General features: G+C 39.7%; 1 protein-coding gene across 1 annotated transcript in view; it reads right to left on the bottom strand.

Annotated features, from left to right (window-relative positions):
* Positions 1–24,353, bottom strand: part of ERC2 (ELKS/RAB6-interacting/CAST family member 2) — a 723,468-nt gene that overhangs the window by 573,980 nt on the left and 125,135 nt on the right. The window contains exon 2 of the mRNA XM_047097449.1: positions 12,150–12,566. Coding sequence (XP_046953405.1) covers positions 12,150–12,566 — 417 coding nt within the window. The remainder of the gene's footprint in view (positions 1–12,149; positions 12,567–24,353) is intronic.

The raw sequence follows: 24,353 nt of genomic DNA on the forward strand, positions 1-24,353 counted from the left end.
GAAGCTATGGTGGAGTACCTACATTAAGTGTTATTTCTACTGTCTAAGGCACAGTCAGGTTTTGCCTCTTCTTTGCTGTATGAACTCTGACAGAAGGACTAAGATCTCCATTGCCCTTTCAAAGAAAATCACCTTGCAATGCATTCCTATTTGGATGTGGATGGAAAAAAAGCAATGCTTTAAAGATCATTTGTCTAAACCAGGATTAATTTCCAGCATGCTAAAAAGTGCTCACAGGTGGTGAGGGAGCTCTTCATTCCAGGTTCAAGTGATTAAATCTAAAGAGGTTTTCTTTTTAGCAACTTTTTAGAAAAATATGTTTAAGTCTGGCCAAGAAATATAAAAAGAAAGTGGCACTAATAAACCCAAAAGAAGCTAAGGTTAGAGAAGCAGCTGATCTCCACAAATAGGTTTCTGAGTGGGGGAGATAATGAGTGTTGATAAAGCATTTTCTTTGTGTATGATCACTGGCCCCAATATGCAGCACTTGAAGAACAGAGAAACTCTGCCACTCATCCGCGGAATTCTCTGCAAGAAGAGACCTTTCCTCCATTAATAACTTTTAAAAACATGCACTAATTCATGCTGGCAGTCCAAATCCTCCCATGAAACCTCATTAAGTGAAGTTTAAACATATATGAGTTCAAACATATATGCGGGATATGTTGAGTTCAAACATACATGTGGGATAAAGAGAAAAAACTCAAGTCGAGAAAATTGGGGAAGGGGGAAGGAGAGCAAACAAAATCCTACAGTCTAGACTTAAAGTTTTAGAATCAGGAAAAAAGGGCTAAACTAGAGGACTTGGTCAAGTGGGTCAAAAAATAAAGGTTTCAACTGCATAAAAAGCTAAATATGAGTTCAGACTTTTTAGTGCAATATACATAAATACTTGCTGCTATTTTAATATTTGCCTTTACTTGAGCTTTAGTAGGACTCTGCCTGAGGCAAGATTTTTTTTAATAGTAATAATAAAAATACTTAATAGTACTTAGAGCAAAGCATGTGTGGTCATGATGTTTTAAAGGGGAGAAAGAAAGGTAATTCTGAACATCTGTGCTACATTTCCACACGATAAAACTACCACACTCCAAAATTATTCTGAAGTTTGATGGAGCTGGGGAAGGGGTGGATAACAGCTCATGTAGAGAAATGTTTATTGAAAAAACAGAAAGGGAGACTCAGAGGCCATCTGGGGGAAAGCAGGGACAACAACCTTTACCGTAAAATAGAACTGCTGATTAACAGTGAGAGTACAGTAGTCAAAAAGGGAAGTTATGTGTCTTCTCAGATCCATAATTATTAACTCCATAAATACTCCAGAGAATCAAACATCTTTTATTTTCACAAAGTCCCGACCTTCCCACATGGTATCTTAGATCAAAACACCACCCCAAACCCTCCCTTAAATTTATTTTCTAGGACTTGCCTAATTCCCAACCCCACCTTTCCTGCGAGGGAAGGAGTGAGGGAGGGGGAGTCAGAAGTAGTTTCTTTCTCAATCTCTCTCTCTCTTCCTCTCTCTTTCTCTCTCTCTTCCTCTGTCTCTCTCTCTCTCTCTCTCTCTCTCTCTCTCTCACACACACACACACACACACACACACACACACACACACACACACTTCTGTTTCTTTTCAGACTCCAGCCCACGTCTCCCCTTAGCACATCTGTTTCCTAGTTCAATCCCCTGCAGGCAGTCTTTGGGTCAAGAATTATCATGACTGAGCTGCCCTTCCTCAGTAAAACAGAGTTTCAAGCAGGTGGGGCTGACAATTACTGTATTTGCCACAGCCACAGGCCAACCACCAGAAGGATGTGTCAATCATGCTACACCAACAGTTCACAGTCTGTGTGATTTTGCCCCCTGGGAGATATTTTTTCAGTGTCTGGAGACATTTTTGGTTGCCACAACTGGGGAAAGGGGAAAGGTACTTTTTGCACCTAGTGAATAGAGGCCCAGGATACTGCTACTAAACATCGTACAATGCACAGGACAGCCCCACAACAAAGATTTATCCTGCCCCAAATGTCAATAGTGCTGAGATTGAGAAACCCTGGGCCACACCAAGGAAGCAAAATTTCAAAAATAGGTGGGGTCTTTTCCCAAAATTAACTATGTTCATACAGCTGACAACTCAGCCCACACGTTACCAAAACAGATCTGACTGCCTTAGAGGCTGAAGGAAGGACAGGTGGTAAGGGGATTTCTTGGTTGTTATCCTGACCAGGCCCTGGCTTTACCTCATTAAGAATACTTTCCACAGGAAAACCTAGGAAATCTATGGCATACCAACAATTACTACATGTAAGTATCTTTTAACATGACTTATTTATACACAGACAGTTTCTTTTTCAGGCCAGTCCCCTCAAAGAAGCCACAGATTTACTAAAGTATTGTGTAGGCCTAAAAACTGTCAGTAAGCACAGGCATTGGGGGGTGGGGGGAGGGAGGAGGAGCTGGAAGCTCTGTTTTAATTAGGTCAGGAATTCCTGGTTCTTTTGGAGTTTGAATGGCAATCTCCATTTCTCTGGCACTTTATAGGTTAGTGAATTCTTCCCACACAGTCCCTTTTTAACCCACAGGTTACCTCCCCAACACCCACTACTCCGGGAAGAGCTGCAGACTTTTGTGATAACTGGCAATACCCAAGGTGAGATGAAAAACACCAGCCTAATAATTGGAAAGGTATGAATACAGGCAGAACTGACAGGAAAAAATATTGTCTCTCATTAAAAAAAAACTCAAAAGCTATACAAAAATAGTGAGATTTGATATTCGAAATATAACAAATTGTACATATGCTTTTTACCAAACATCTTGATTCAAAAACTATTTACTTATCATCTAATTCAGGGCACCACACTTTTTCTTAAAAATTTTTTTAATGTTTATTTATTTTTGAGAGGGAGAGAGAGAGACAGACAGACAGAGTGTGAGCAGGGGCAGGGGAGGGGCAGAGAGAGAGGGAGAAACACAGAACTCAAAGTGGGCTCAGGCTCCGTGCTGTCAGCATAGAGCCCAACATGGGGCTTGAACTCACGAACTGTGAGATCATGACCTGAGCTGAAGTAGGACGCTTAACCGACTGAGCCACCCAGGTGCCCCACGCACCACACTTTTTCTTAAAGGGACAAGTATTAAATATTTTAGGCTTTGAGGGCCAGGAGGTAAAATCAAAAGTTTTCTTTTTAGCAACTATTTAGATATTATACACACACACACACACACACACACGTATATATTTAGGATATTATATATTTATATAACTATTTGAAATATAACCATTTAAAAATGTAAAAACTATTCTTAGTTCCCAGACAATAAAAAAACAGATGGTGAGCCATGTTTCCCCACAAGCTATAGTATGCCCACTCTTGATCTGATTGAGTAGTAAGTCTTTATATTTATTCTAAAGGCTCACTCATCTTTATTTCCTTTTTCTAAAAACCACTCATATATTATTATATATTTCCTTTATTAAGGAGGATTTGATTCATTCTTTATGTAAGTTACAATTGCTGTAACTATAAGCCAATCGTAGGGATTACCCAGCAAGCACTCACATTGCCTTATTTAACACTTTACCCAAAACATTTAAGACATTCTTCAACCTATGTGCCAAATTGGAAATACAAATAGTTTCCTCTTTCACATCTAAGCCAGAGTGGGTGGGAAAGTAGATTTTGCTCTATCAAATTTTAGCCACTTAGAAGAGCACTTATTAGGAAGTTATAAATACAGTTTTAATGTCTCACAACTGACATAGAGAGAAACCCAAAATACCCTACAAAAACTAGATATAAAGTATAGTCAATTTGGGGAGGCCAAGCATTTCTTTTAGGCAATGAAATAATGACAGAGTTAAAACACTGAAAAGGAAGGCTAACTTTGAACAGATAAAATGGAGAAGGACAGCTCTAAGCACCTACTGTTCTCCTTATTCTCTATTCACAAAAATTCATCTATTCCCTAGGAATTCATGGAGGGCCTAGATGTGCAGTACTGTTCTTCATATTTTAAAATAGTACTTTAACTTTTATGAGCCACAAGTGGACTAAGGAGATCCAGTTCGGATGCTGCACTCTGCATGGCACTATTTAACCTTTCCACTGCCCAGTGACCTCACAGATTTACAGTCCTGGATTCAACAAGTCCTGATAAGATGTAGCAAGAAAAAAAAAATCAGAGCTTTTGCATTATTTTTCTCCTTTTTGGCATTTATGGAGAAAATATCCCTGAGCAAGAAGTCAGAAGACTAGAATTCTAGTCTCTGGTCTACCCAGGAATTATCCCTGGCACCATCAAAGAGTGGGTAGGAACAGGTGCCTGGAAAGAGCAGGCCTAAATTCGAATCCCAAATCCATCACTACTTGCTCTAAGAAGCTAAACCAGACACCACCCATTTGGGCCTCAGCCTCCTCATCTGAGAGGCAGGAAACCACTACCCACCTCAGAGTATTGCTGGGAGCATTAAGTGGCACTTCTTGGAAATTGATGAGCACAGGCTGATGCTCATGAGTGTCCAGAAAATATTACTTGTCATCACTTCTTAATTTCTCTGAGCCTCAGTTTCCTCACAGGATTACCAGGAGTTTCATAGGAAAGCATTAAAATGGAGTGTGTTCTTTGAGCCCTGATTGGGGTGAGCTCAAGCCCTGCTTCACATGAGCCCTGCTTCTCTCTCTCTCTCTCTCTCTCTCTCTCTCTCTGCCCCTCGTGGTATTCTCTCTCTCTCCTGTTCTCTCTGCCCCTCACTCACTTGTGCCCCCTCTCTCTCAAAAAAATGAAATGAGATGAAATGAAATAAGACAAAACAAAACTAAAATAAAATAAAATAAAATAAAACAAAACAAAACAAAACAAAACAGGAGTGTGCTGTATAAACTACGAAGCCTCCTTCCTATGCAAGGTACTAGCTGATGTTCCATCCAAGACAGGTAGGACCTTGGTAGAGTTGAGTTGTCTCATCTTCCCATTGCCACAGCTTGTGACATACTGAAGTATGAGTACTTTCTCACCACTGAGTTTTCATTTGTGGTGCCTGGTTTCACCAAATGATGACAATAATAAATTAGGTCAGCTGCCAAAATAATATTTTTCAAAAAGCCATCACACCCAAGGTAGAGCAAGAGGACAGGGCAATGAGAACAGTAATGAGAGTCTCTCCTAGCATAACTACCTGACATTCTCCCCCATCCCTGTCACCTCCCCTCACCTCCCTCTACCCTACCACTTTCTTTTCTCAGCAGGTTCCAAAATGCCTTGTGCCTAATGGCTCCCTAGGGCTCCACCAGTCTCTGTTACTGTAAAAAGCAATCAATGGTACTCATTAAAATCAATATGGGGTAAAATCTGAACCATTTCAAATTAGCATGCAGTGTTCAAACTAAAGGATGTATTAGAATTTAAAGATAAGACAAATGATGCTAAACAGAAACAGGAACAGGTACATTCTCTTTGTCATTAGAAATTTGTGGGTAAAAGTTATGAAATACTGCTTTTGGAAATGTTGTTAATAAGAGTCCAGACCGAGTGCTTTCCTGTAAACTTGTTTCATTGGCATTCATCATGTACAGAGAGCTTGGAGAAAATGGAATTCAGTGAGAACAAAGAGAATCTGTATCAAGTTGGTATCAGTCAATGAAATTTCCATGTAATCTCAAAAGATATATTCAAAATTAAATGCTTAGAAAAGAAGCATGAAAGAAAAGTATGCAGTTCCTAAGGTCACCTCTTAAACAACAGTAGGACTAAATGACATGGCAGGCTTTGGAACGATCACAGAGACTGGGGGCTTGGTAGCCACAAATGATCAAGTTTGTGTGAAAATAACAGCAACAACAAACATGTGACCAATAGTCAGAAATGCCTTGTGCACTTAGGCAGAACTTCACAATCATTTCCTCAGCCACATTCTCAACCTTGGTTGGATAGCTCCAGCAGGATCTCATCAAACTCAACACATTCAAGTCTTTCTTCAACCCTAGTGCCTCTTGCTGACCACTCCCATTTACTCACTATCCCCCCATCTGCCTGCACCCAGGCCCACAGAGGCTGCCTGCTCCTCACAGCTCTCAGCACTGGATTCCCAAGTTGTCAAGGTCCTGCCTGCAAGCAGAGATGACCTTTCCCTTCAACTTCTGGGGCTACCGCCCAGATTCAGACTCTTGGTGACCTGAACAACCATGGTATTCTTCTAACTAGTCTCCATGCCTCCTCCTCCCCAATCCAGTATCAATTAGCACTAACAATCTTTTCTGATCATGCCATTCTCCTGGAAAAACTCCTTCAAAGGCTGCCCAGAGCCTACCGAGTAAAAGCCAATCCCCTGTGTCACACATTCAGGGTCCTCAGCAACCTGACCTCAAACCACCTATTCAGCCTTATTTCTTTTCCTTCCTGATAGGTGGAGTTTCAACTGTTCCAGACTCATGGCACCCCCAAACCCACCACAGTTCCTGCCTCTGAGGCCTGGCTCAGCCATCTCTTTTCCAATCATATTTCTCCACCACCCCTGTGTGTTGAAATTCTTCCTGCCTTTGAAGACCAGCTCTGTATTGGATGAAGCCAGTCGTCAGCCTCCTGCCTCTAAGCTGCACTGCGTGTAAGTGCCATCCAATGTCCTCTTAGTACACCACCCTGAGAAATAGTAGCATGTGATGGTGACAGGTATAGACTCTGGAGCCAGACATCCAAGGTTCTGATCTTGGCTCTAGCATTTGCTTTGTGTGACTGGAAATAATTACTTACTTCTTTGTGCCCAGTCTCTTTATCTGTGTGATGGGAATGATGAAAACAGTATTTATATAGTACAGAACCTATCACAAAATAAGCCTCAGTAAGTGTGAGCTGGTTCTCTTACTGCCCACCTGAATCCTTGAACAAGACCACAAACTTGGCTAAGGTGCTCCCACAGCATATGGATGTTCGGCATGCATTCTATGACATCCAACACAGTTTCAAAAAAAATGAAAAGAAAACTTCCAGTTAGGGTTACACTCAAGTTCCTGCTCCATGCTAAACACAGAGCAATGATAGAGAAAACATAAAAGAGCATGGCACTACAATCATTATGAACCACCCCTCCAATACTGGCAAAATAAATCACAGAGAAATTCTCTAGTTGTTTTTTAATTATTTTTTCATTCTTTCAAACATTTACTGAGCACCTGCAGGCAATATTTGAGGCCTGGGAATATGGATGAGATGTAGTAATCAGGTAAGAAACTCACTTTATTAAAAAAGAGAGCAATTGTTAGATTCTATAATATATATATATGAAGTAACTCTTGCAAGAGAAAATATGTAAAATGTTTACATGGCCAATGGTGTTTTGGAATATTTTCTGTGATAAGCTTTGTTGGTAGAAATAGAACATGTTAAATCTGTAGAATCAGAATTAGAAATGCCTGCATCGGCAAAATCATGGTTCAGCCAGCAGAACGAGAGACAAGTTTATGTTACAAAAAGACCATGTGGTTTTTAGATAAGGGTGACTACGATGGAGTTTAAAAGTTTGAGCAAAGATCATATAGTGGAGGTTTGAGCCATCAGTAAAAGGACTTCTTAGGTCCTGAGCTCAAGAACTTCTAGGTCACAGACTTTGCCTTGGTGGATCTCCCTGGCTCGGAGACAACCTGGATAAATAAAAAGAAAGCAAGAATTCATGTTGCCCTGCCCTCCTCCTCCCTGCCCCAATGACAGCATGGTGGGAAGCCCAGGCCCAGTCTCCTGAGGGCTTTATTGGTCCTGGGTTGGTAGTAATTGTGGCACCCAATGACTTGAGTGCTCTTCAGCTCTTGCTACCAAAGATGGGCAAGTAGCCCAAAGTGATTAAGCATAGGGAATCAACAGACATGTCAGCACAACATATGTCCTTTCCCTTCAAAAACCTACAGTGCAATGAATGCAGAGACTCCTGACCCTTCGAAGGACCAGCGAGAAAATATTAAGGGGAGTGAATATAGGGGGATTTGGTATATAAAACCACTTTTTCTTTAACTAAATCAATAGGATTTTGGGTACTTGATTACCAAAATCTTTACAAGGAACAATATGTTCTCTGCAGAAAAAGGTAAACTATTACCACATCAAATAACGTCTTATCAAATCAACCTGTATCCAAAGTATCACACGACACTAGTGAGTAATACTGTGTTTCAGCCAACACTTCAGCTCACATTAGCACATCAGTTGTAGTTCTTGGGCAATAGTTCTGGTATTCCAAATAAGTTGAGATCATAATCTTTTTGTTGTTGTTTCCTGCCAGGCGAAGAAGTGGTTTCGCCCTCAGCCTTTTCCAGACCACCGAAAGATAACAAGACACTAAAGCAACCTGACCCTCCCCATGTGCAACTCCTGCCAACTCAAAATCTCCTCAAACAATAGCCTAAACAAAACCAGTATTCCAGGAGATGAGGTTTATATGAGATCCAACACCTCTGCCTGAGAATGAGTCATAAAACCACTAGCACTCTATTCCCCAGCATTACGCCATCTAGCCCCAACTGGGTTGAACCACGCAAAATGAAAAGAAATCAGGAACACACTGAACTTAAAACCTCAAGTACACTTTAAATCCTGTTTTAAATTCATTTAAATTAACAGAGATCAGGCTACTTCTTTATTCAAGCTGGGCTATTCTTACCGCTTTAATTCCAAAAGTAGTCAGCCACGTTTTTCCACTAAAAAGTAAAAAAATACCCTGACAGAAGAACATTCTAAAACTCAGTAGAGAATATGGAAACAGCTTACAATAAACTTTGCCTTCTAGAATAACTAATGGAGGAAATTACCCAGTTATTTGGCCATGGGAAACAACTAATTGTATATTTTTACGTATTTTGCAGGTCACAAATTAAAAGCACACTTTTTATTTTCTAGCATAGCATTTTTCCAAAGTGTTTAAAAAGAACACCAGTGCAGCAAGACAAAAGCAAATTAAATGGGCTTGAGGAACTTCCCCTTCCTGGGAATGACTGACACACACTTGCATATTAAGGAGTCTGAGGAGTCTTACAGTAAACTCTGTGGTGGAATCCAGCATTTTCCCAAATTCATTTGGCCCTGCAGCCCTTTTTCTCTCATAGGACTTTATCAACATCCTACAAAATGGCTGTTCTGCAGAGCACATTTTGGGAAAGATTCCTCTAGAAAAGGGATCAATGAAATGGTTTTAGAGCTGAAAGTCTGGAGTCAGCCAGGTTCAAATAACAGCTTCACCACTTATTAGCTGTGGGACACTGGGCAAGCTTCTAAGTGCCACCCGTCCCTCAGCTCCTCCAGGTAAAATGGGCAAAATAATAGAACCTACCTCCCAGGCATGGGTCTTTTCACATGACTGGAAGAATCTTCTGAGAGCTTCACATGGCCTGTTCCTTTTTGTCATGCAAGTCTCAGTTCACAATATCACCCCCTGCAAGAGGCCTTCCCTGATCACGCAATAATCAAGTTGGCCCCACCCAGGTCACTAGTTCTTCATCCTCTTGTTTTCTTCATGATGCTTCTCTGTTTATTTTTTTTTTAACGTTTATTTATTTTTGAGACAGAGAGAGACAGAGCATCAACGGGGGAGGGTCACAGAGAGAGGGAGACACAGAATCTGAAACAGGCTCCAGGCTCTGAGCTGTCAGCACAGAGCCCGACGCGGGGCTCGAACCCACGGACTGTGAGATCATGACCTGAGCCGAAGTCGGACGCTTAACCGACCGAGCCACCCAGGCACCCCGATGCTTCTCTGTTTAACTGTTAAATTACATTTCACCCCGACAGAATACAAGCACAATGAAGTCAAACTTTATTAGTTACTACTGCTTTATCCCCAAACAGATCCTCATTAAATGCTCATTGAATGGATGGATAAATGAATGAATGAGGTGGTTGTGAGAGTTAAATAGGAATCAACGTAAAGCATTCTTCAAAGCGACTGACACATAAGCATCTATCCATATGCTGATATGAAAACTTTCAATGAATGATGACTGGTTGAGGAACTCATAATTCTTGCACTATTTAACTTGCCTCTTCATGATGTATTGTGGGAAAACATTTCCTGGCATTTATTCAGAGATGTGGTGAATGGGCTTTACGGATGGGGTGACAGAGGTGTAGGCCCTGGGGGTAGCATTTGCTGATTTCTGTGGTGTAAATACTCCCACCAAGACTAATTTCAAGTTATCAATGGTTTAAAAGCAGGCTCACAAAATTCCTGAAATGTAGCAAATGGCTTTCAGAAGCCAGAATAATCCTTCTCTTGGGGAAGGTCCTTTCAGAGCTCCAAGTCTTGTTTGTTAAGTTTAAAATGAGATTTTTTTTTTCAACGTTTATTTATTTTTGGGACAGAGAGAGACAGAGCATGAACGGGGGAGGGGCAGAGAGAGAGGGAGACACAGCATCGGAAACAGGCTCCAGGCTCTGAGCCATCAGCCCAGAGCCTGACGCGGGGCTCGAACTCACGGACCACGAGATCGTGACCTGGCTGAAGTCGGACGCTCAACCGACTGCGCCACCCAGGCGCCCCAAGGCATCCTATTTCTTTCACCATATTCTATTGTTTAGTCACTAGGTTCAGCCTATACTCAAGGATGTGGATTTACACAAATGCATGAATTCCAAAAGGTACAAATCATTGGGGGCCATCTTAGAAGCCTGCCCATGACATTCATTCTTCCCATTCCATTATGGATGGGAAGACCCAGGCCCAACAAAACATCTCTTTAAGCATCTCAATACAAAACCAAGTCATGTGGTTTCCCAAGCATGTTGCTAATGTCTCATGAAAATAAAACAAGGGAGAATAGGTAAGGGGGACATTAAGTCTGAAGACACAAAAGTCTGCTCAAATGTTTTAAACAAATATACTCTACATCAGAGAAAACTCCCAGGAGTATCTGCATTAGCAAGCCCCATCATGGATGCCACGTATTCTGAACAACCAAACAAGTAACTCACAAGAACTGTCCATCCAGGTGCCTGGGTGGCTCAGTTGGTTGAGCATCCAACTTCAGCTCAGGTCATGATTTCACAGCTCATGAGCTCAAGCCCTGCACTGGGCTCTGTGCTAACAGCTCAGAGCCTGGAGCCTGCTTCAGATTCTCTCTCTCTCTCTCTCTCTCTCTCTCTCTCTGCCCCTTCCCTGCTCACTTGCATACATGCACGTGCGCGCACTCTCTCTCTCTCTCTCTCTCCCAAAAATAAATAAACATTAAAAAATAAAATAAAATAAAAAACAAGAACTGCCCATCCAAAAAGGTATATGACGCCAAAAATCTAGTTTGGCCTGAATGTAAATATCTTTTGGAATTTTTATTTATTGCTATAGTATATTTTTAAATATACTTAATGCCATGTCATTGCTTCCTATTTTCTGTGAGATCTGTGTCTCCCATAGCATTTTGCCTACACGGTACTTTTGAGATCCATATCCACCATAGTGGCAAGAAACCGTTATAAAAATTTCAAGCCTTGGCTATCACCCACATTTTGTATAAGCTCTATCCAACTACATATGCTCAGATATCTGTGCATCCCAACATTCAAGAGTGGTGGCAGGCCAGAGAGGCTGCCTCTGAAGGACTTCAAATGATTTTAATCCACTAAGTATAAAATGCATACTCAGAAAACCTGGAACAGCTTGTCTTAGACAAAAGAAAATGCAGACAAAGATGGTCTTAAACCTAAATGTTCAAAACCGGTCTGCACATTTTACCATTCTTCCTGGAAAGATCTATATGCTTTACTTTCTACAAATGTTACCCGAATTCAGCTATGAAAATATGTAAGTTCATTGTTTTGCTAATCACCTATTTCTTTTCCTCCTTTAGAGAGATGATATTTGATAACCATCTAAACCCTGAAACTATGGCCATCTGTGGGAAAGTAGTTGTAAGCCACCTTAGAATTGGCATGTGCTGCACATACTTGGATCCCGAATACGTGTCGAGTAACAATGGAACATATGTATGGTGAGCAGAGAGAAGAACTAATGCAAAATTCTAGTTTAAAGGTGATAAGCAGATAGGAAGACTATAAAACAGATGCCAGGAAATTTTGTTAAGGCTGCAGATATCTTCCAACCTGTGAAAATAACTTGGTAACATGTTTTCACTTGTAAAATATGGCTTTGAGGAAATAGAGTGAATATCCTTACCTCTCTAAGATGTATGTTTTCCTTTTCTTTCTGATCTAAAATCACTTCCAAGTGGCTGACTTGAGACTCAGCCTCTGCCATCCGCCGTGTCCGCTCATTGTCATCCTCAAGACTTTTAGAAGGCAAACCTTTACTTTGCAACATCTCAAGAAGCTTTTTAATAGACTCGTCTCGGGCATTGAGGGTCTGTTTCTGTGTTTCAATTCTCAACTCCATTTCCTCCAAGGTCTTCCTTAAAAGGAACAGCTCCTTAGCTTGTCTGTCATGCTCAGCTTGGAGCCGCCGGAAGTTCTCTTCAGTCAGCTCAATGGTGAAGTGCTCGGCTCCACGGTTGCCACTCTCTTGCTGTAGGAGGTGATTGAGGTCTCTCTGGGTTCGAAGCTCATCCTGAAGGGCTTGGATTGTCAACTGCAGGTGCTGTGATAGAAAGATGGAGCAGGAGAGGAGAAAGAAGGGGACAAAGTCAATGGAAATGCCAAATGCTTTTTGCTGCTACCACACTATGAAGATGGAATGTTAATCACGAGGTCCAGAGGGCCAGCCGTGAAGTCCTCCAGGGTGACTTCAGAAGCATGGGACAGCACATGGAGAGGGGGAAATTAATTCAATGATGCTTTCTGAATGTCTTAGGAGAAGAGAAATGTACACATACACAGAAACAGTATATTAGTGTCAGTCACAGGGAAATTATACATCTAAAGAGATTGAACTGAGTAAGTGGAAAGGGTTAGAAGGGAAAGTCTCACAAACACACCTTCTTTATGCCCGCAATGCTCCAGACTCAGTATTCCCTGTTTCCTAAGGTGTTCTTTATTCTACTATCCATTATTTTCCATCAGAAATGCATTTCCATTTAAAAAATGAAAATAATAGCATCCACTACAAGTAGACACAAACAAGGACTTTATTTTTTACAAATAAAGCTGTGAACAGGTTTAGTAAACAGGATTACTGCATCTGCAAGCAAAAGGGAACAAATGCAGACAGGGACAGACACAAACACACAAGGAGGTGAGGCTGTGCAGAGCAAAACAAACAAGCTGCAAACAGTGGACCAACCTTGGTTCTTCGGGCATCCAGCAACTGAACAGCATGGGAAATGGAAAACAAAAATGAAGCAAAAAATCAACACAAAGAAAAGTTCAGTGCAAGCAAAGGATATTTAACAGAAAGAATCAACATAAAGTACCTTCACGGAGAAAAAAAAAAGAAAAAAAGAAAAACAACTGCTAATCACAGCAAAGACCCATAATCTACACAAAATCTATAGCACTGCTGTTTGATAAATGTGATCAAAAGAAAGAAAAAAAGAAGAAGAAGAAAAAGTTAGGTCAATTCCACCTTTTGTTTTCCTAAGTCTCTCTGACCTAGGAACCCAAAGTCTTTGGTATATTACCAGGGAAGAAAGCAAAACATTCCACAAGTACCCACATATTATTCCAGGTCACTATTTTAACCAAAATCAAAGTGAAAACACCAGAGAAACAAAATAGTTACTGGTTATGAGAAAATAAACAGTTGCTTGACAACAGTTGGTAAATTCTGCAACACCTTCCCAATAGAGCCAACCCCCAGACTGGTCAGAATAGGCAGCCATAAGCCTGAAGGCATTTTCGTCCTAGGAACAAACCAGGATGCTTCCAAAACAGCAGTTCCTCATTCAATCACCAAATACACACTCCTACCTGTAGACCAGATACAAAGTTAGGGGAGGGAAAACAAAATGAGCACAAAATGAAAAAGTGGACAGAGGACCTGAATAAACATTTTTCTAAAGAAGACATACAGATGGTCAACAGGCACATGAAAAGATGCTCAACATCACTAATCATCAGGAAAATGCAAATTAAGACCACAATGAGATATCACTTCACATCAGTCAGAGTGGTTATTATCAAAAAGTAAAGAAATAACAAGTGTTGGCAAGGTCGTGGAAAAAAAAGGGAACCCTAAGCACTATTGGTGGGAATGTAAATTGGTGCAACCACTGTGGAAAACAGTACGGAGATTTATCAAAAAGTTAAAAACAAAAATAGAACTGCCATCTGATCCAGTGATTCCACTACTGAATATTTACCCAAAGAAAACGAAAATACTAATTCAAAAGATATATGCAACCTTATGTTTACTGCAGCATTACTTATAATAGACAAATATTGAAGTAACCTAAGTGTCCATCGATAGATAAACAGATAAAGAAAATATGTGTGTGTGTATACATACACACTCAACCATACAGAAGAATGAGACCTTGTAATTTGTGACAACATGGATGGACATAAAGGGTATTATGCTAAGTAAAATGAGTCAGAGAAAAATAAAACCATATGATTTCACTTATACACGGAATCTAAAAAATAAAACAATGAACAAACAGAAACAGTCTCATAAATACAAAGAACAAACTGGTGGTTGACAAGGGAAGGAGTATAGGGGTGATAGGTGAAATAGGTGAAGGGATTAAGAAGTACAAACTTCTAATTATAAAATAAGTCACAGAGATGAAAGTACAGCGCAGAGAAAATAGTCAGTATTGTAATAACATTGCATGGTGACAGATGAGAAAATAAAAAAAAAAGAAACCCTATACTTTTAAGCCAGTCATTTCCCTTCCTCCTTCCTATCCCCAGGCCCTGGAAACCTCTAGTTTACTTTCTGTCTCTATGTATTTACCTAGTCTGGATATTCATATCCATGGAAGTATGCAATACGTTGCTTTTTCACGTAGCATGCTTTCAAGGCTCATCCATGTTGTAGCACGTATCCATACTTAATTCATTTTACAGCTGAATATTATTCCATTATAGAACCATACCACATTGCATTATCCATTCATCAGTTGATTCATATACAAATATCCATAGTAGCCAAAAAGTAGAAACAATTTATATGTCATTCACCTGATGAATGAATAAATAAAATGCAGTATATCCACACAATGGAGTATTATTTAGCCATACAAATCAATGAAGTACTGATACACATTGTATCACTATAGCATAGATAAACCTTAAAAACACTATGCCATGTGAAAGAAGCCAGTCACAAGAAACCACATGTAGTAGGATTCCACTGATATGAAATATCCAGAATAAGCAAATCTGCAGACAGAAAATAAATTGGTGACTGACAAGGTGGCTGGAGTAGGGGGAATGGAGGGTGACTACTACAGGGTATGGGATTTCTTTTGGGGGTGATGAAAATTTTCTGGAAGTAGATAGTGGTGTTGATTGTACAACTTTGTGAATATACTAAAAAACCAATGAATTTTACATGTTAGAGGTGGGAATTGTATGCTACGTAAATTGTATCTCAATAAATCTGCCACAAAGAAACATGAGGTAAGATTATAAGGTAATATAACCTCCCTCCACCAGCTCCCCATCCCAAAATCACATCAAAACAAAGTCCACGGGAGTATTGACAGCCTTCGGCCCAGTAATGTGACTGCTGCCAAACCTCTTGGGAACAGACAGTGCAACTGTCAAGTCATTTAAATATTCTTGATGATGGCAAATATTTTCTTTGATGAAGTATAATTAACATATAGTATCCCATCAGTTGCAGGTGTATGTAATAGTTATTTCATATTTTTGTACATTACAAAAATGATCCCATAAGTCTAGTTACCATCTGTCACCATACAAAGTTATTACAATATTATTGACTATATTCCCTATGCTGTACATTGTATCCCTGTGACTCATTTATTTTATAACTAGAAGTTTGTACTTCTTAATCCTCTGCACCTACTTCACCTGCTTCCACCAACACTGATCCACTCTGGTAGCCAAGAATCTGTTTCCTGTATCTAAGAGTCTGTTTCTGTTTTGTTTGTTCATTTGTCTCGTTTTTCAGATTCCACATATAAGTGAAATCATAAAATATTTGGCTTTCTCTGACTTATTTCATTCAGCATAATACCCTCTAGATCCACCCATGTTGTCACAAATGGCAAGATCTCATTCTTTTTTTATGGCTGAGTAATATTTCATTGTGAGATATAAACACACACACACACACACACACACACACACACACACCTTATCCATTCATCCATTATGGACACTTAGGTTGCTTCCAATATCTTGGCTATTGTAAATAATTCTGCCATAAACATAGGAGTGCATATATATCTTCTAATCGGTGTTTTTGTTTTCTTCAGATAAATACCCATAAGCGGAATTACTGGATCATATGGTAGTTCATAGTTCTCTTTAATTTTTTGAGGAGCCTCCATACTATTTTCCATAGTGGTTGCACCAATTTACATTCCCACCAACAGAGTAGAAGGGTTCCCTTTTCTCGATATCCTCAACAACACTTGTTATTTTGTGTCTTTTTGGTAATAGCCAGTCTAATTGGTGTGAGGTGATATTTCAATGTGGTTTTGATTTGCATTTCTCTGATGATTAGTGATGTTAAGCATCTTTTCCTGTGCCTGTTTATTATCTGTATGTCTTCTTTAGAAAAATGTTTATTCATGTCCTCTGCCTATTTTTTAATCAGATTGTTTTTTCTACTAAGTTATAGAAGTTATTTATATATACTGATATTAACCCCCTATTGGATATATGATTTGCAAGTATCTTCTCCCATTCCGTAGGTCACCTTTTCATTTTGTTGATGGTCTCTCCTTTGCTGTGCAAAAGCTTTTTACTGTGATGTAATCCCATTTATCTTAGCTTTTACTGCCCTTGCCTGAGGAGACATATCCAGAAAAATACTGCTAAGACTGATGTCAAAGAACTTATCGCCTATGTTTTCTTCTAAGAATTTTATGATTTCAGGCCTTACATTCAAGTCTTTAATCCATTTTGAATTTATTTTTTACATGGTCTTAGTGGTCCAGTTTCATTCTTTTGCATGTAGCTGTCCAGTTTTCCCAATACCATTTATTGAACAGTCTGTCTTTTTCCCATTTTATATTCTTGCCTCCTTTGTCATAGATTAGTTGACTATATATGTATGGGTTTATTTCTTGATTCTATTCTATTTCATTAATCTGTGTGTCTGTTTCCATGTCAGTACCATATTGTTTTGATTACTATAGCTTTGCAGTATAGCTTGAAATCAGTGAGTGTCATACCTCCAGCTTTGTTCTTTATCAGGATTGTTTTGACTATTTGGGATCTTTTGTGGTTTCACACAAATTTTAGGATTCTTTGTTCTAGCTCTGTGAAAAATGACATTAATATTGTGATGGGGATTGCACAGAATCTGTAGATTGCTTTGAGTATGGACATTTTAACAATATTAATTTAGCAATATTAATTCTTCCAACCCATGAGCATGGTATATCTTTCCATTTGCTGGTGCCACCTGAAATATCTTTCATCGATGTCTTAAATTTTCAGAGTACAGAACTTTCACCCCCTTGCTTAAACTTATTTGTAAGTATTTTATTCTTTTTGATACAATTATAAATGGAATTGTTCTCTGAATTTCTCTTTCTGATAGTTTATTATTAGTGTATAGAAAAGCAACTGATTTCTGTATGCTAGTTTTGTATCCTGCAACTTTACTGAATTCATTTATTAGTTCTAGTAGTTTTGTTTTGTTTTGTTTTTTGGTGGAGTCTTTAGAGTTTTCTATATATAATGCCATGTCATCTGCAAATAGTGAAACGGTTTTATTTCCTCCTTACCAATTTGGATGCCTTTTAATTTTTTTCTTACCTAATTACTGGGGCTAGGAGTACTAATAACATGTTGAATAAAAGCAGCAAGAATGGACATACTTATATAAGTCCTGACAATTGTTTTATTTCTCTTTTGCAATGAAAGTACCTGACTTAAGCTTTGATTACCAAGGCATCCACTTCAAAGAGGCATCCACTTCAATGATGGCTATCTCAAATAAAGGCATTGCCAACCACACAACTAGATAAAAAGCCATACTGCCTCCTCCAACTGAGGCTCCTTTGTTTTAGAGATCTTGATTGATTTCAGTAACTGAACGTTTGAGCTACTTGTTTTTTCTCTTCCAACACTTTAAATCTCCCCTCTTAGGTTTTAAATTCACCAATAAAGAATGAGCCCACAAAACCCTAGGTACCCTCCTCCCTTGACCCCAATAAAAGGAGAACCTCAGGCCCATGTACTCTCTACCCATGAGCTCACTGTAGGCCCCCAGTGGTGCTGTTCAATTTCCAAGTCTTTTAAGTAATATGCCTTCAAAGTTTCTTGCTGATTATTGCTCAAGGGCATCTTGCAATCACAGTAAGAACCACAAGGCCAATACAACCACAGTACTAGTTATTGATAGACTGAGACCAGCACAAAACAGATTTATGAGATGATCTAAGTTTTTGGAAACAAACATGATGAATTGGGATGATGAGACTGGAAATCATCTTTCCTGAGAGTGACCAAAACTAAGACTGGTTTTCTTATGTGGTTCATAGACTAGCCAGAAAGGAATTCCAAGGAAAAATTGCCAAAATGCTTTGAGTGGAGACAGCCACATTGGAAGACAACTCTGTAAGGGGTCTACCCCTTTGGATGGGCAAGTTGCCCATCATCCTGATCCTTTGTTTCCACACCTGCAATATGGGGATAAACATAATGCTTAATTTACAGAGTTCCTGTGAGGAATAACTAAGGTAATGCATCAAGTGCCAAGTTTGAGAGCAAAGGAAGGGAAGAAGTTTGATAGAAAGGAAGAAAAGAAGGTAAGAAAGTAGAAGAGAAGAATGGGAGGGAGGGAGGAAAAAAGGAGACAGAAATGGAGGGAAAATTGATTTATTTATCCATTCAACAAACATTTACCTGGTATCTCCCTTATACTCAAGAAAGGAAGAAGGAAGGAAGGAAGGAATGGAGGAAGGGAAAATGGAAGGGAGGGGAGGGGGAAAACAAATGGTCCATGCTCATAGTCCATGCAGACAAGTAAACCCATAGTAGCTCCACTATGTTATGAGGTTATGACAGAAGTCATAGCCAGGTGGCTAGAAATTCAGAGAGGATGTAACCCAGGCTAGAGACATGTGAGAAAATACTCCAAACAAAGAGCCACCACTGAGCTGGATCTTGAAGAACAATTGAGAGTCAGCCCCATGAAGAAATATGGAAAGAGAAGAGAAAGTATAAAAGCCCAGAGGCAAAGACACACCAGACCTATTAAGGAATAGTAATAGCAAAAATCTGGATAGCAATTACCACATGCCACACATAGTTCTAAGCTTTTTTTAACCCTCACAACCACCCTGTGAAGTAGCCATTGTTTTAGATCTCCATTAAAGGGATGAGAAAATGGAGATGCAAAGTGGTTAAGTAACTTGCTCCAGGTCATCCTCCTAGGTGATGTTCATCAAAGCTATCTGACACCAACTCCCTTACTCAAACCACTATACCATGTAGCCTCTGAATTGGCACAAATGCTTCAGGATGTTGGAAAAATAAATAAATAAATAAATAAATAAATAAATAAATAAATAAATAAATAAAATAATGTAGGGTGGAGGCAAGAGTTGTGAGAGCAGACAGGCAGGCAATTAATGACAGTTTACAGCAAATCTTCAAATTTAAAGTTAGCCATCGTAACCAGGCTGTTCCTCATTCAGAGGTTATCATGATAGATGCTTTCAGGTGCATATTTATTAATAGGAAAATTTTTTTTCCAGGTAGCCTCTTTCTTAATTAAATGACTTCAGCATGATCACACAATCTGATAATCAACCAAATTTAGTGTTCAAAACTTTCTCAAATCCATGTCATTTAATTTTCTTTCTCTTTAAAAAAATTTTTTTAATGTTTATTTTATTTTTCAGAGAGAGAGAGAGAAAATGTGAGCAGGGGAGGGGCAGAGAGAGAAGGAGACAGAGAAGCTGAAGCAGGCTCCAGGCTCCCAACTGTCAGTACAGAGCCTGACATGGGGCTCAAACCCACCAACTGTGATATCATGACCTGAGCCAAAGTGGGACACTTAACTGACTGAGCCACCCAGGCACCCCGTCATTCTCTTTTAAAATATTTAAAATTAAGCAGAATTCTCCTTGTTCCTAAAAAGGAATTCTTGAACAAAGGCATGTACCTTACAGAGTCTTGATCATCTTTCTGCATCATATACTGGAGAATGGGAAGGGGAACTGAAGCAACTTCTCTCTCTGTCTCTCTCTATCCTCCCTCACTGTTCTACTTTTAAGAAATTCAAATCAATCAAGTTTCAAAATTCATTTGCCAGATAGTCATTTCTAGCTAGATATTTAACATAGGCAATTTGTATTTTAAAATACAAAGACAGCACTTTTAATAATCCACTGAAAAGAATATCCTGTGTCTCAGTTTCCTCATTTGTAAAAGGGGGAGAGTAATGGGTGCCTGGGTGGTTCAGTCGGTTAAGCATCCAACTTTTGATCTCAGTTCAGGTCGTGATCTCATGGTTTGTGGGATCAAGCCCCATGTTGGGCTCTGTGCTGATAGCACAGAGCCTGCTTGAAATTCTCTCTCTCCCTCTCTCTCTACCTCTCTCTTTCTCTCTCTCTCTCTCTAATATAAATAAATAAACATTTTTAAAAGGGGGGAAGAGTAATAATTCCTAATACATAGGGTTATTGTGAAAATTAAGAGTTAATACACATAAAGCTGTAGAAAGTACCAAGTACAGAGTAATCACATCAGTCAGGATAGGCTAGGATATGCTGCCCTCACACCAGCAACAAAAACCCATATTCTGAAAGACACAATCTACTTGACACACTGATGACAAGGAATCAGAACCCTTATAGCTCAAAGAGACCTTAAAGATTAGCCTGTTAACCTCATTTTACAAACGAAAAAATCATATCATGCAGGTTAAAGGGCAGGCCCAAAAGAACAATCACATTGCCAAAGCCAGAATCTGTTTCTGGGAGCATGGAAGCTTGGTTTCTGGAATCCTGAACTCCATCATGGTATGTATTCTAGTAATGCTAAGAGCAGAACAAAAGGGGGTGGCTCTCTAACAGCTTAGGAAACAGTAGTCATGTCTTGAACAGGGCGGATGAGAGATAACCTAAATCATTTCACTTACTCCCTGGGCCCCATCCAATAGTTAAATAGCATGGGACATCCAAGGACAATTTACTGAGGCCTCCTTTCTAAGTCTTTAGAATTGGACTGTGAGCTAATTAAAATCAGCTATTAGAGGACAAGCTCTAGAAAAACTAGCTCTAGAAGATCAGACACAGTACAAGCGAAATCTCTGGCAAAGCCAAAGGCACCTTCTCTAAGGGCCAAAAGGTAAGAAAAACAAAGCACAGTTTTTAATTCTGCCCTTCCAGATTATTCAATTCCTTCAGACTGAATCACCTCCCCCTTCTCAACCATGAAAGCACATTTCTTTTAAGGCAATTGCCCAAACCCTACTGGATCAATAATCAAGAGCATTCATTTCAGCTTGATACCTTTATCAGGTACCTACCTACAAACCAGCAACCTGTAAGGTTGTATTCTAGGGCCTTCTCTTTGAAATCTGCCAGTTATCTTTGTGCTTTCAACTTCCCACAGCCTCAACCACTCTTCTGTGGCTTCCATTCCACTGCATATCTGGAGAGGGAAGCCCTTCCAATGTCCACCTTCATTAGGACGAAACATCACCAGGTGATCTGACCTCATGCCTGGGTCCTAGTCAAACTGCTGTCAACTGAGAACTTATGGCACAAGTGGAACAGGTGACAAAACCGCTAATTCCCTTTAAGAACAAAAATGAGTCTGTGACTAGATGGGCATTCAAAAAGCTGTTTACTCCCTACCCTAATTCTGGGATCATTCTCCAGTTGTTTTCAAAGTATCAAAGCTCAAAAGGCAAACTCCCTTCTCCATAGCCTGCCAGTGAGGACACCACTAAGAGAAGCAAAGCAGGTATCACAATGACATCCAGGCTACTCTTTACAGTCACTCGGCTAAGAGTGCAAATAGAATGCATTATGTTTATCCTGATATCCTGATACCTTCAACCCAGTTTTTTTTAACCTTCCCTCCCCTCCCCCCCAAACTTAATTGCATACTTTGAAATCTGCCCTGGAGGTGCCTGGGTGGCTCAGTCGGTTGAGCGCCCCATTTCAGCTCAGGTCATGGTCTCACGGTTCATGAGTTACAGCCCCACATCAGGTTCTCTGCTGTCAGCACAGAGCCCACTTTGGATCCTCTGTCTCCGTCGCTCTCTCTGCCCCTCCCTGGCTCATGTTCTCCCTCCCTCTCTCTCTCTCTCTCTCTCTCTCCCCCCACCTCTCAAAAATAAAAAAATAGACATTAAAAAAAAAAAGAAAAAAGAAATCTTCCCTGGATAGTAAAGACTAGCCCCATTTCCAGTCCACAAAAGGGAAAAAAAAAAGTTTAAAATCATTTGTCTGTCCTTTAAACATAGGTAAACAGACTGCGAGTGTAATAAGATTAGCCTGTTCAATTGATTCCAAGTCTCAGACAATAAAAGAGGTCATAACAACTTCTGTTTCTGGCATTACACCAGGCTATGTTTTCTGATAAGCCCTCCCACTACACAACAGCTAAATAAAACCAAATATATCTTTTAAAGCATTGCTGTGCTTACAAGAAAGTAAGGAAAATCTCTAAGAAAGAGAAAGATTAAGAGAAAGAAAGTGAGCTTTTCAGGGGCAGGTTCTGGGCCAAATTTGTATTATACTCCCAAATCTAGCACATAATAGGTATTCAATAAATAATGAAATATGGGCAGAAAGATGAGAGGAGCAGAAGGGAAATTGTCTCACCAGATGGTCGGCACAGCGGAACACTGTGAGAGAGAATAGGTTTCCATTCCTCTTTGCTTTACTGTACTTAGACTAGGGGTGGGAGAGTGTGGGGCCAGTAGGGAGGGAGAGGGTATCCTCGACCTCAGATTACTCTGTCCTGTTCTCTCCTCCAAAACTCAAAATGCCTCACGTCCACCAACTCACTCATCTGACAAGACTGCTCTGATGCTGCCAGCACTATGTCCACTTCACAAGAGGATAAATTGGACTGGCTTAAGGGATTTGACTGCAATCACATTGTTAGCAGATATGGGCCAGTGTCTAAAACTGAGGTTTCCTCCAGCCAATTCTAAAGCTGCCCTGCTATAAAAAATATAGAGAACTTCATTTTGCACAACTCTTATAAGCTCTTATAAGTCACCTAATCTTGGGGGGAAAAAGTGAACAATAAAAATATAAGAAACTAAGCCGTACTTGAGTTTATATGGAAAAGGGGGGGAAAGATACTTTGCCTTAGCCAACATTCAGGAGAATAACTTCCAATAGCTACTGGAGTCAGAATTTAATCCATATTTCAGCATGTCTAAAATACAAAAAGGTAAATAGAATGAAAATATAATTATATATGTATGATGTGCATGGAACACACAATTATTTAAATAAGGACTAGCCAGATGTTTAGAATCTACTCTGTCTTATCCCCAAACATGGAAAATATGAGTTCCTGGCAAATTTGAAAAAATTCGTGACCTTAAGCTCTTTTCCACACTATGGGGAAAAAACAAAACAAAACAAAATGATAAAGTTTTGTGCTATAAAGCAGTTTAGGGTTTCATTGCTATGAAAACCGTCTCTGAGCTATATAAAAATATGAATTGGCCTATACCCAAAAGTCTTGAACTTTTTTTTAATAAATCCATACTCCTTCTCAAGCAAGGGCTTAACATAACTTTCAAAGAAAACAGAATCTCTTTGCAGACAACTTGGCCTGCTCTGCTTCTCCTGTGACTTTATTTTCCTATTTATCATTTTTGAGTTTGTCTCTAATCAAATTTTAAGGGCAGGTTGTCTGATCCCCTTTTCCATAATCCCATGTGCAGGATATACAGCCCTCCTCGTGGCTCCAACCCTTCCACGGACCACGTCATGTATGTGAAAAGACAAACAGCAGATGCTGGCTAAAAACATGTGGCCCCAGTGTGCTATGGAAGAGCTGCTCTGCTGAGAAAGGATTAAAAAAATTAATATTTAGACATATGGTCCTAGGCTTTCTCTTTTAGGGAAGAACAAGCACACATAACTAATAAAGAATATTGATAGGTGATTTTTAAAAGCACCAAAGCACCATGATCCTGGGATCCTCACACAGATACACTGTCACTGATAACTGCAGAACCCACTTTGGTTGATAACATGTGACATTTTGCCAAGATTCATAACACTAAGAACAATATACATGGAAAAGCCCTCTTGGCAGCTGCTTTTGTAAGCAAGGAGTTCTGGTTCTCATTACA

This window comes from Lynx rufus, unplaced genomic scaffold, assembly GCF_022079265.1.
Source record: "Lynx rufus isolate CCGP_SWC_20201006 ecotype Redwood Valley unplaced genomic scaffold, mLynRuf1.p SCAF_4, whole genome shotgun sequence".
In the NCBI taxonomy this organism is placed as follows: Eukaryota; Metazoa; Chordata; class Mammalia; order Carnivora; family Felidae; genus Lynx; species Lynx rufus.